The 12,185-nt window shown below is 49.1% G+C and overlaps 1 protein-coding gene across 12 annotated transcripts in view; it reads right to left on the bottom strand.

Annotated features, from left to right (window-relative positions):
- Positions 1–12,185, bottom strand: part of Ptprm (protein tyrosine phosphatase receptor type M) — a 649,476-nt gene that overhangs the window by 18,808 nt on the left and 618,483 nt on the right. For 6 of the 12 annotated variants that reach the window (XM_040752893.1, XM_040752894.1, XM_040752895.1 and 3 more), the window contains 7 exons: positions 10,424–10,540; positions 9,803–9,853; positions 6,385–6,539; positions 6,021–6,156; positions 4,103–4,252; positions 3,063–3,236; positions 2,043–2,174 (listed from right to left, as the gene is read on the bottom strand). In XM_040752893.1, coding sequence (XP_040608827.1) covers positions 2,043–2,174; positions 3,063–3,236; positions 4,103–4,252; positions 6,021–6,156; positions 6,385–6,539; positions 9,803–9,853; positions 10,424–10,540 — 915 coding nt within the window. The remainder of the gene's footprint in view (positions 1–2,042; positions 2,175–3,062; positions 3,237–4,102; positions 4,253–6,020; positions 6,157–6,384; positions 6,540–9,802; positions 9,854–10,423; positions 10,541–12,185) is intronic. The other 6 variants (XM_040752897.1, XM_040752898.1, XM_040752900.1 and 3 more) reach the window with 1 other exon arrangement.

Here is a 12,185-nt window from a genome sequence, read left to right as displayed (position 1 = left end):
AATTCTCAGTTAACAGTGAACCAACTGAAATAGCACCCTGTCTCCCCCCCCATCCATGATGAATCTTTAATCCATCATAAAGATTAGGAGAGAAAGTAACCAAGACTCTTCTTTAAATTAATTAGTTTCTAAATCCAACAGCCTAGCTAATATATTTTTAAATAATGCTTCCAGGGTGATTTTTTTTCTTCCTCATCAGCACTTCCCGGTGGTGAGCTATTAAACTACCTCGTCAAACTATAGTGTGCAGATGTTTATTTCCATTCTGATACCCAAGGGTGCCCACTGTTAATATTAATAGGCATGATGCCAGGAATAAAAGCCATAGCAAACACATCTGAACGGTTCTGCCCATTTCTCTGTGGACAGGGCTGGCTTTTCTCCCTGCTTATTTTCGAAGATCAAGCGCCGGATGAAATGCTTGCCATTTACACCACGGAAATATGAATGGCCCAGACTGGCATCTAGCTCTTGGCACACTGTGTCCTACATTCTGCCCAAAGGAAACCATGTAGAAAATGGCTTAAATGGTGCAGAACACATCCATGAACTGGCCCGATAAATACATAAAGTAGTCTCATGGCAGTCTCGCAAGGCCTCTGAGTTCCAACGCTCAGTTTAGCATTTGCTAAAAGACAGAGTCCCAGGAGCACCCTCCCCCCCCACCCTGGAAATCAGCTCTGTCTACTGAATAGAATGGGAGTCTTTTTGTCTCTCTGACTGCCAGTCAGCCGAGGCTTGGGTGGATTCCAGATAGTTTGCATTTACAATGTGGCATTCAGCATTCAGATGCTGTGTTCACAGACGCCACTAGCGTTGCTGACCGGTAGGTGACCCATCCGTACCTTCTTCACATTAGGGACAAGGCAAACCGACTCTACACAGGGAACACATTCTAGAACCCCTTGCCCAGCTCTTAAGTTTGGGAAATCTAACTGCTGCCCAGAAGTTAAGAGTGACAGTTCTTGGTTCTACTGAATTGGGCTGGCTTTTGTAAACACTGACAGTCTGTTCTGAGGGGGGGGGGAGTGGGGGGTGGGGGGGAGAATTCTAAATACTGAAGCTAAGCCAAAAGGAATAGGGAAGAACAAGGACTGTCATTATTATCTGACCAGCTAGCTTTTTTAAGCGAGAGCCTTAACCGTAGCATGCAGTGTCATCAACAGAAAAACCCTAGCTACATATGGAACATTAACGGCAACAGGATATATTTTGGGAAAGAAACATCTCATCCTGTTTAAGATGCTAAAACACTCCAGGGGTTCTCCCCCCCCCCCCACCAGCACTCACACCCTATTTAAAGACAAAATTTCTATACTGGATAGGAAATTAATCCCCAAACAAGTTTATTCTTAACACACACACCATGCTCGAAGTTTTCCTAGTGCTCTCTGTCATGGCGGTGACGCCTGTGAGGAGAATAGGTTCTCATCCCAAAGGACCTTGGTGCGAAGCCTCACCTGACGGCTCCCTCCTCCAAGAAGACTCGGCTACCCTGGCCACCTCCCTGATGTCTCTGTGAGAGGCCCCACTGAATGTTCTGGGCTTACAGCCAGTGCCAGTTTTGTTTCTTCTGCTGTCTTTACAAAGTGCAGTGTCCCTCTTTAAGCCTGTTTCCCCTGTCCCACCACCCCAGTGCCCCTTTTCACAGGCCCCAGATGAGCAGCTCCCCGTAGCACAGATACCCAAGTAGGAGGCTCAGGCCAGTCTCCTGTCTCCACAGGTGGGCCTGCTCTCTCTTTAGCTCTGCGATGTGTGTCTCCCAGTTCAGCTTGGACTCAGTCTGCGCCCTTGAAGCTCACAGATAGGAATTTTATTTACTTGTTTGTTTTTGGTCAGTTCTGCCCTTCTAGTTCCCGTATCTACGCCTTCAGTCTGTCTGTCCTCTCGGTTTTCACCGTCTTCCCTCTGCAGCGACCGTTTCTCACGTGTTACCCTTGTGTTTTCACACCCTTCACCGGGTCTGCGAACACCGGCTGTGGGGCTTGCCCATCTCCTTCAGACAAAGCCCACCCAGACTGAACCCCGTGACCTGGGCTCACCTGGGCAGGATCCACGTCGTTGAGCATAACTACCGACGTGCAGTGGTAATCCAAGACCAGTCGCCAGAAGTCCTTGACGGTGTTTGGCAAAGGATGCTGGGTGACGATGAATGCCGAAGGCTGTTTATAGCTCTGCGAACAGAAACGAGAGAGAGGGCGCAGCAGCGTCAGCCCGTGCACGCGGAGATGGGCGGCACAAAACCCTGAACATCCTTAGTGACCGATGAATTCTATCGCCACTGCCAATGCCAAAACGCACTGAACGTAAACTTTTCTGTGAAACCACTATGAAACATTCTCACTTTAACACCACGGGAACTCCATAATCGTCTCCTGCCATTTTTTGTTATATTTCTGACGTTAACAATTTTAGTGGGGAAAGTTTCAGTTCACTTTAAAAACTAAGTACAATGAAAGTAATAATTCTGGTTTTTCCAAAACTTGTTTGCTTGTCATTTATCTGGGTGACAGTGTTACTAATCCCTGCTGTAAAAGACGCATGGGCCTTCGTGGGCTCTGGGAGCCCGAAAGGAGCTTAAGACCCTGTTATGGCATCACACCAACAGAATTAAAACTTACACATTAGCCCTGAAAATAGCCATTTACTCTCTTGTCAGCTGAATAGCAAGAAGTAAACAGACCGGCAGGAGGCAATGAGTTGTGTTGCCTTCCCATGGTAATTGCTGCCTGAATTAGGAAGTCGGAGAACTTAAACAATGCTGTCAGTCGCTGTAACCCCTTTGCTCTTGCTCTCTGGCTGTCAGGCGACAAGCCTGACAGTGTAGCTTCAGTGGGCTTCGCTTCTGAGTGCGTTGGACAGGTGGTGTGCGAGCCGGAACCTCTGCCTCACACAAACCCGCACACACGGGGTGCTAGATCTACTTTGGTTGTTGCTGGAATGCATAGCTGGCCTCTTAAAAGGCCAGAGGGGCATATAAATAAGCATTCCCAGGGTTCTTGGGGCTCCGTCTCAAGGACACACGCTTTCTGTTTCCTTCCCATGGACCGGAAGCGACTTACGTCCATCAGGGCGGCGTTGATGTAGTTGCTGCTCTCTCCGTCGATGGTGATGAGGAAGGGCAGGCAGCGGTCCGGGGGCAGGATGTCCATGCAGCGGTTTTTCTCGTGGTTCCGGGGCAGGAGTGCGATGCTGCAGTCCTCTACTCGCAGGGTGGGCGTCACCATGTTGAGGGTCTGCGGGGTAAATGGGAGGGGGCGGGGCCTCCAGCTCCAGTCAGCTCACCACGGATGGGTGGCTGCTTTCATGCTTCCAGATGACTAGACAGCAGGAACACACGCACGGAAGCGGTGCCTCGCACCCCGTGAACGTGTGGGGTTACAATGGGCTGATTCCGATTGGGAAATCGAGACACAGTTGAGAAACTCCTGAGGAAGCATGGGTTGATAAAAATGTTCCGGAAGGCTCTGTGGGCAAACTGATTCCTTTAAAAGGTGTGTGAGGTAGGGGGCAGCTTTGTCTCATGCTCAGCTGACTGTAAGGTGGAACCCCCTCCCCCTATTATCCTACCAGCTCCATCTATCATTCCCTCCTTGGGTTTTGCCTGTGAACGGTGCCAGAGGAGACAGAGGTGACATAGCTTACAGCTCTGCCTGCTCCATCTAGAGCAGGGTAACTGAAAATCTGGGAGGCAAGAAGTTGGGAGAGTGTTGGGGCCTGGAGTTAGGTACAGTTAGCTAAACCTGGACTTGATTTTTTACCTTAAGTTCCATGGGACTGCACCCACGGGTTACGAACTAGGTATCCTGGAACCAGTTGGTGGCTGTTTGAAATGCAAATTGCTCTGCTAGACTAATGACTTGAAGCCAAGTAATTCTGGCCTTGGGGGTGTTCAGCCTGGTGCTGCTACAGATAAGTGGAGCCTAGGGCAACGGTTAAAGACCCTATCAGACTGCACTGTAGGAAAGTCATCCAGCCCCCCCCCCCCCATGTCACGTTAGTCCTTTAGTCGAGAAGCCCTGTGTTGACTTGAGGGCCTAAGAGTTCCCTCAAGAGAAACAATCACAGCCCACCGGTCCCTCCCGCCTGGACCGGCACTTACCCGGAATTCCTCTTTAATTTGGCTTGAGTTTGTCTGTGGGTCCAATTTGTTCATGTCGTAATACAGAGACCTGATTTGGGAAGCGGGGATGGAGGTGTCTCCACACAGACAGGCTTCCAGGATGGCGTCATGGATAAACACGTACTGCTCCTGAAGAAGCAGATGGACTTAGTAAGTGATGGAGAACTCAGGGCGAACCCAGAGCGCTAGAGAACGAACGGGGTAGTGTGTTATCAGCCTTGTTTCCTCAAGACGAGAGGGGCAACTCATCCACGACAGAGAAAACAAGCGTCATAAAGGCCCCAGTGCCAGGAGAGGGGGTTTCCCTGCATCATGGCCCTGTTTCCAACGGCTGGCGTGCCGCTTGATCAAGGACAGGAGGATGCCGCAAACTAGCTTTATGAAGAACATTACACACACCGATCAGAGCAGGTGGTTCAGTGGCTGAAGCTCCTCTCCAATTCTGATCCCAGGGATTTGGAACTCAGTATCTCAGATGAGGACTGAGTGTAATTTGGCTGATGTTGGAAGAATTTCCCAATCAAGTTCACAACATGAAAAACGTTCCAGGGAAACTCGAGTTTGCACTGAAGATGGTTAAGACTGTTAAGGATGACGTTCTGAATCATTAATTAATGGGTCCTGGTAATTATCAGAGCTCTAGTAAGTCCAGAACACAGCTCCTTTACATGCATGTAGTCTATAGTTAAAAGATGAGCTCTCTGGAGCTGGAGGTGTTAGCTCTGTGATGGAGCACTTGCCTCACATGTGAAGGCCCCTGGATCTTTGGTCCCCATCGCCACGTCAACATACGAGTGTAAAAATAATTTCTCTAATTGTGAATTGGCAGAGACTTGAATTAATTTTCACCATCTTTATTATTGATCTTCAGTTGTATGAAATGCTAAAGACTTTCTTCTATCATTGATTTCCACCAGTAACATTTTGGAAAGGGAAGACAAATGAGAAGCTGGTATTTCAATGTTTAATAAACCGCTAAGGCATGTTAAATATAAAGAGTTGATTACACTTATATTTTAATATATGCCCCCAGTCTAAGGGAGAGAGAGAGAAGGTAGCACTTTTGCCTCCTGGAATTCTTATGCTTGTTAAGAATTCCCAGGGGGTGTGCAAACTTTCATGTATAACCTAAACTTAAGGGATACTCATTTATTCTTCATTCTGCTTCAGGAGCGATCCTCCATGGGCCTAAGTCCTAGGTCCTGGGTCCAGGATGCACATTTTACAGATGTTAACTTCTCGGTAGACCTTGTGTTTCAACTGTAAGAGTTACTAATTGGTACAAATTGGGCAAGGTCCTACGATGCCAGGGACAGGGAGAGCGTTTTAGGGCTGGGGACTGGTAGTCTAATGTCCAAAGGAGAATAAAATCTACAGAGCGATGGCCCTGAAGCCACCTGGCAGACGCCGAGCTATTCTCAGGAGCTGTCCTGCTCTGCTTCTCAGCTAGTTTACAAGGCAGACTGAACAAACACCAACTGTGCGGGGACCTCGGATGCTTAATGTACAGGCTCGCCTGGGTCCCTTGGCACAGACAACTGCGAATTTAGGTTGATGGCTATGGATTCCAGGACCTGGAAAGCTCTTGGCACCAGAATATGTAACTTGGAAAGTCTCTTTTTTGTTTGTTTTTGAAAGAACAGACAAGAGGAGGATAGAAGAAGGGAGGAGGCAGAGGGAGGAGGAGGCAGGGGAGGGAGGGAAGGAGGAGAAAGGGGAGGGAGGGAGGGGAGGGAGAAGGAAGGGGAGGCATGGAGGAATCAGGACTTGGCAGGTACAGAGCTTTTCTCCTAGGGTGTTTGGTAGAAACAGTTGGCAGGCTTCTTTTGCCCAAGGAGGTGGGTAAACAGAACAGAGAGTGGGGACTAAGCCAGGGGATAAGGGGCGGCAGCCATACCTCTGTCTGCACCATGTTGACTCTCCTGGACCGAAGCTCTCGGACACAGTTGTAGATGTCCACCACGCCTTCCCTTTCCGCCATGTCCAACATGATATCGATGACTATGAAACAGCCCGTCCTGCCTGCTCCAGCGCTGCATGGATAGAGGGGTCCTGTCAGCACAGGTGCTGCTGCTGCTGCTTCTTAAAACCGTTAGCCGCTGAAGGTGTGTGCTTTAGTCATTAGGCGTTTAAAAAATGCTGCCCAGCTATCAACTTATCCAGTCCTAGATGAACCAGAACACTTCCCTCACCCTCGGGAACCCCGCACCCATCACTGGTTCACGGCACACCCACGAGGAGGCGCCAGGTGCCCCGCTTACCTGCAGTGCACCACCAACGGGCCTGCATTGGGTGGGCTCTTGGATTTGACCTGCCGGACAAATCCCAGCAGACCAGTGGCGTGGTAGGGGACCCCGTGATCTGGCCAGCCAGTGAAGTGAAACTGTTTGATCTCGCGGATTTCATGAACGCCTCTCTGTAGCCCACGGCCAGCCACAACCGGGAGGAGAGCAGAGGAATAGAGTTGAATAAACAAGAGTTAGCAGGGACCAAGATCACCTCCACCCAAGCCCAGGGCTGGGAACAACTGACCCCTGGGAGTAAGGCCATTTGACCCCTGGGGAGGAAGGTCATTTGTAACACCCAATTTGGAAGGCTTAAGAGAGTGAGCTGTTGATAGGTGTGAGAGGGAGGTGACATTTGGGGACACACACACACACACACACACACACACACACACACACACACACAGAGAGAGAGAGAGAGAGAGAGAGAGAGAGAGAGAGAGAGAGAGAGAGAGAGAGAGAGAGGTATTTTCCTCGCCTGCTCTCTCCCCGTCTTCTTTTTTGAGACAGGGTTTCTCACTGACCCTAAGCCTCCATGGTTCAGTTCTTGGGATGGCCAATGGGCACCCAGGGCCTGCCTTGTCTCTGCTCTCTCAGCACTGAGGTTGCAGGCACACACTTTGATGTGGATGCTGGGGATCTGAACTCAGGTCACCTTGCTTTCACAGTAAGCCCCCCTACTCAGTGAGCCATCTCCTAACCCCAAAGGCTGTTTGAAAAAACAAGAATTACTTTAAAAACCAAGGCTACGAGTAAATCTGGTATTGACTGGCTCTACTGTTTCCCCGCATCTGGACTTTGCTCTGATTTTATTACACCTTATAGATGAGCATGCCGGGACCTTACCAGATTCTATGAATCATTTGCAAATGTTCAGTGCATGAAGAATAAACTCCGTATTACTATGGGCTGGGACAGGGTGGGAGATGTGTGCACATAATTTAAAATAGGGCTCATTTGCTATTTGCTGTCAATGTGCAAGTGTATCTTTCACACAACGATGCACCCAATGCTGAAGCTCTATTTTCTGCAAGAATCCCATTGTTTACTAGAGTTTGAACAGGAAAGAAGCAAGCATACAGGGACTCACAGGGCAAATGAACCGCGCAGGCTCCCAGGTCCCAGAATAATGGTGCTAGCAGTTAAAAATTAAATTCCCTCGCCATTGAAAAGCAATACCATTTGGCCAGCTCCAAAGACCCCCATCAGGAGACAGCCAGGCCACCCCCATTTTAACCCTTAGGCAGCTCACTCCCCTGGAATTATGTACAGTGATTTGGCCAGTAGTGGTCTTTTTTTTTTGTTTTGTTTTGTTTTATGAGACAGGGTTTCTCTGTATTGTTTTGGAGGCTGTCGGTCCAGCCCGGCCTTGAACTCACAGAGATCCGCCTGCCTCTGCCTCCTGAGTGCTGGGATTAAAGGCGTGCACCACCACCGCCCGGCTCAGTGGTGGTCTTAATGTGATGGCAGCCATCCTGAACCAGGAAAGCTATGGCAATAAATGCTTATGTCCTCCAAGGGATGGGGGATGAGACTGTCCTGTGTTCAATTTCAGCCCGAGTGATGCCTATCATGAGATGGGCTCCCAAATCAGGTCCTTATGGCTCGTTCACAGAAAGGTACATGCTAGCTTCAAGAACCCCACAGCCACGTCCTACTTCCTACTCTGCTCATGACTGTCAAGATTAGCAAAGGGAGCTGCTTCTGACACCACACCCCTTCTTGCACACGAACAACCGATTCTCCTGGGGAAACACATAGGAGCAGCTAGTAATCACAGCCTAGGTATCTCCCAGCTGGATGCCAACTACACTATTTCTCCAGTTTCCAATGGAAGCACACGGATGCTGTATAAAACAGTGTACATCCTTTAATGTTTCTACTCAGTTATAGTGGGAAGGGAGTCTGCACATCAGACCATGGTGCCTATCCCAGAGTGGGTTTATTTTATGTCTGTGGGATGATGGATTGAATGGGGAAGGGTGTGTCTGTCTTTGAGACGGGGCATCTTATTTCCCTTGCTTTCTCTAAGTCTCAGAGATGTCTTGTAGGCACAGAGGATACAGCTGTGACTTCCGGTTTCCGTTCTGACAAAGCAGACGAGGTCTGGGTCTAGGGGGAGCCTCAGAGTTGCCTTTCTGACATGATGGGTATTGTATGTTACACAAAAAGATGAGGTATGTAGGAAAATGAAAGGGGGACATCAGATGCAAACGAGGAGTCCATCTCCTCCAGGCTCCTGCTACCTGGATGCTTTGGAGCAGAGCCCCAATCGATTTTTCACCTGTAGGTTCCTGTTCTCAAAAGAGAACTGAGGAAACCTGGAGCCCACGTCTAACTACTTCCTTTCTTCTGCTTTTTTTTTTAAGTTCCAAAGTCCAAGAAGTGTTCTCCAGGTGTTAAAAGACCAGGTTTTCTTAAAGATTCCACTTCATTTTGATTGTCCCAAAGCTTTCCCAGGCTCCTCCCTGACCTGCCCGCTCAACCCCCAGCACCATCTCTGCACTGTGGCCTCATGGCTGAAGTGACTGGGTGTCTGAGGCACAAGTCTGTGGTGCTGGGAATTTAGCAGAGACAACAAAAGGTTAAAAACGGAGCAAAGGAACAAACCAACGCTCCCTTTTGCAGCCAGGATGCATTTTCAGCTTGTTAGAGAGAGGCTGACTGGTCGTTCAAAGAACTTCACGTGTAAGCAGTGGCTTAGGAAAAAAAATACCCAGGATCTTTTTATTGCTGTTCCAGTGCAGTTATTCATGAGCGCTCTTGCCAAGAGCCACACAAAAATCCTGCAAGTGCTTTGCCCGAGCAGTCTTGCCTGGGAAGGGAAAACATCGACATCAAAGTGAGGTTTAGAGCTCAAGTTGAGTCAACCAGAACTTCACGTTCTTTGAAGTCTCCAAGCCTCCCTCTTCCTTCCTTCTTTCTTTTTTTAAAGGACAGGTTATAGGAAAAAGAAGCTAAATGGTATGAGAAACAGATTAAACTAAACTAACACCTTCTCAGCGTTGTGAGACCATCATAAATTTGGGTTTCCAAACTAGGCACGGCAGCTCCAGCCGTTCATCAGTGCGTGAACCAGACAAATAAGCAGATGGTGTGGTCTCCTTACTTTCCAGAGATGGCCCTGGTTACTCTGAAGAGTGCTTTGGGATGCCGGGAGGACACTGAATGAGGAGGACAGCCAGGAGCCAGGTGGCCAGCTGCCTGGCATAACCCGGCCCTCCAAGGGGTCTGCTACCGCGTGATGAGTGGGGGCAGAACAAATCTGTGACAAGCTGGTAGCAGTCTGTGCAGGGCAGAGGCCTGGAGAATGGGCTCTGACGGGCAAGCCTGTGCGCCTCTGTGGGGCAGAACGTCTCTCAGCCCCGTCACCTCCACCTCCCCCACAGCGTACCTGCGGCACTTCTCTGGACGGACTGCAGTTTGCTTCACCTCCGGGCCCTCCCTATGTCAGCAGAGAGGGGAATAAGGAGATTCCCTGTTACGCGCCCTGCAGCGCCTCCCAGAGAAGCAGCCCTGTTCCATGCGTGTGGGATGAGGTGGGGCACAACCGACGCTCAGCGCTCACCCAGGGCAGAGACCCCAAGTGCGATGAAGGAAGGTGCTGGCTCATGCAAAGACTGTGGGGCGGCCGGGGGAGCTCACTGCCTCTAAGAGGACCCTGCCCGAAGGAATGAGGTATCCCGGGAGCACCTAGGCCAAAACGCAGTGCCCTGGGCAACCCACGTGCGCATTCCGCGCCGGAGAGACTCATTGCGGTGCAAGGGCATTTATCTAAGTTTAATAAACGCTGACTTATGAATCGAGAGAGAGAAGGGGCAGACAAGGTCCAGCCAGGTTAAAGAGAAAACAGTGCGGTCGACATTATTATTTGTGTCTAGGCGCTAAACACAGACTGCTGTGAAATGGGATGGAGCCGAGAGTGGGTTAGAATCAGAGGGCGAGATGCGGTCTTGAGAAACGGCGGAGCCTACCTGCGTTGGGGTCTGCAGCTCGCTCCGGCTTTCCCGCTTACCTTTTCCACAGCAAACGTTCTTATCACGTATTCGGCCAGCAGCTCTGTATCTATTAGAGTGACTTTAATGTCCTTATAGATCTCAGTGTCATCGGGCCAGTATTTGCAGCACTTCACCTTCAAGGAACACAGAGGGAGTGATGGGTTTAGGGTTTTGTTTAGTTCCTGTGATGAAGGGGGGGAGTCATGCTATGATGTACAGGATAAATTTGCACACACCAGTTAACCGCGTGCACCCCAAAGAAAGTTTGCTTGGTACTGTTTTTAGTGTCACCTACGCCCCTCACTCCTTGGTTCTCAAACTGAAGTCGTGGGAAGACTGAAGTTTTGGGATATGGCCTAAAGTTAACAAAACGCAGTTATCACTCCATTATAGCAAGTGTCCGTTTCCCATCTTTGTCCCTCAAGGAAACAGCCTGGCCTGGAAAAACAAACTGTAAGGGGAAGCTTGCATATTTTAGTCTCTTTGAAACTTAAGTTTCAGAAAGTGACTAGGGGTTTTTTGGGGGAAGGACTGAGCAGAAAAAATCTGATTCAGTACCAAACAGAAGACGGCTTTGTTGGGGAAGTCTTATGTCAATAAAGTACTGTTGAGCCTATAGGGAACCAAGATAGGAGGGATTAGGAGTCCAGGAGAACTCTGGGAAGGAGAAACACAAGAGAGTCAACATGTAACGCCATGGGGGTAGGAAGCCTGGAACTATTCTCCTATAAGAAACATACTTAGATTAACAATTATGGGGTAATATTTAAGTCAGAGCTAGCCAGTAAGAAACAAGCAAGGCCAACAGCTTCATAATTAATATAGCCTCCTGTGTGTTATTTGGGGACTACATCGCGGAAGAGCCCAGGCAGCTGGCGGGGGATAAACCAAAGCGGCTAGCAAAGAAAAAAGCTTCTCTTAACACGGCTTTGTCTGGAGAGGAAAGCAGCTTTGTCACGGATTCCACCCCAGTCTCTGAGACTCTAGTCACTGTTGTGTGCACTCGGAAAGGACTGTCTCGGGTTTTTAAAAGTAGTTTCAGATCAGTGCGGCAAGCAGTGGGTTTCATCGTGACACCTCCAGAATATGTGTCTTTATCCTTGTTCAAACGCTCCCCTCCTCTATGGCCCCTCCCCTCCTTGGAGCTGGTTCCCTCCCCTCCCTCCCTCCCATGGGCTCCATTGCCCTCTTTACTTCCTAACCCATTTATGATCCCCTCCTCCTCAGGATTCCCCTTCTGGACACAAGACTATATACATATACCTACACACGTATGATTACAAATCTTAAGTTCCACATATATATATATGACAAAACATGGAATTTGTCTCTCTGAGTCTGGCTCTTTTCACTTAACGAGGTGATCCCCAGTTGCGTCCATTTCCTTGCAAATGTAGTGATTTAATTCTTTTCTTTATGTTTACATGAAATTCCACCATGTCTTCTGGAAACGCCCCCCCAGGCATAGTTTTTCTGTCCTTTGTATTTCCTCCGCCACATCTCAATTTGGTCTATGGGGTCATCTGGTGTAGACGGTCTACACGGGAAAGATCCAGAAGCCGCCTCCCAATGGAGCCCCACACACTGACCCATGCTGTTGCAAGCTCACTGCTTTCCAGTGGCCAGATGCTCTCCCAGGGTGTAAGCGACTTTAAAAATTGGCTACAACTTGCATTTTCGGTCCAATGTACGTCGCTTCGATTTTTGATTTTATGTTCAAGGACATACATTTACCCCAATCCTCAAACAGATTTTGTGACCCCCAAACCATCCATTCTG

The sequence above is a fragment of the Mesocricetus auratus genome, unplaced genomic scaffold (assembly GCF_017639785.1).
Source record: "Mesocricetus auratus isolate SY011 unplaced genomic scaffold, BCM_Maur_2.0 Super-Scaffold_100010, whole genome shotgun sequence".
NCBI classification, from domain to species: domain Eukaryota; kingdom Metazoa; phylum Chordata; class Mammalia; order Rodentia; family Cricetidae; genus Mesocricetus; species Mesocricetus auratus.
The sequence above is the reverse complement of the archived record's forward strand: the minus strand, read 5'-3'. Positions and strand labels throughout refer to the sequence as shown.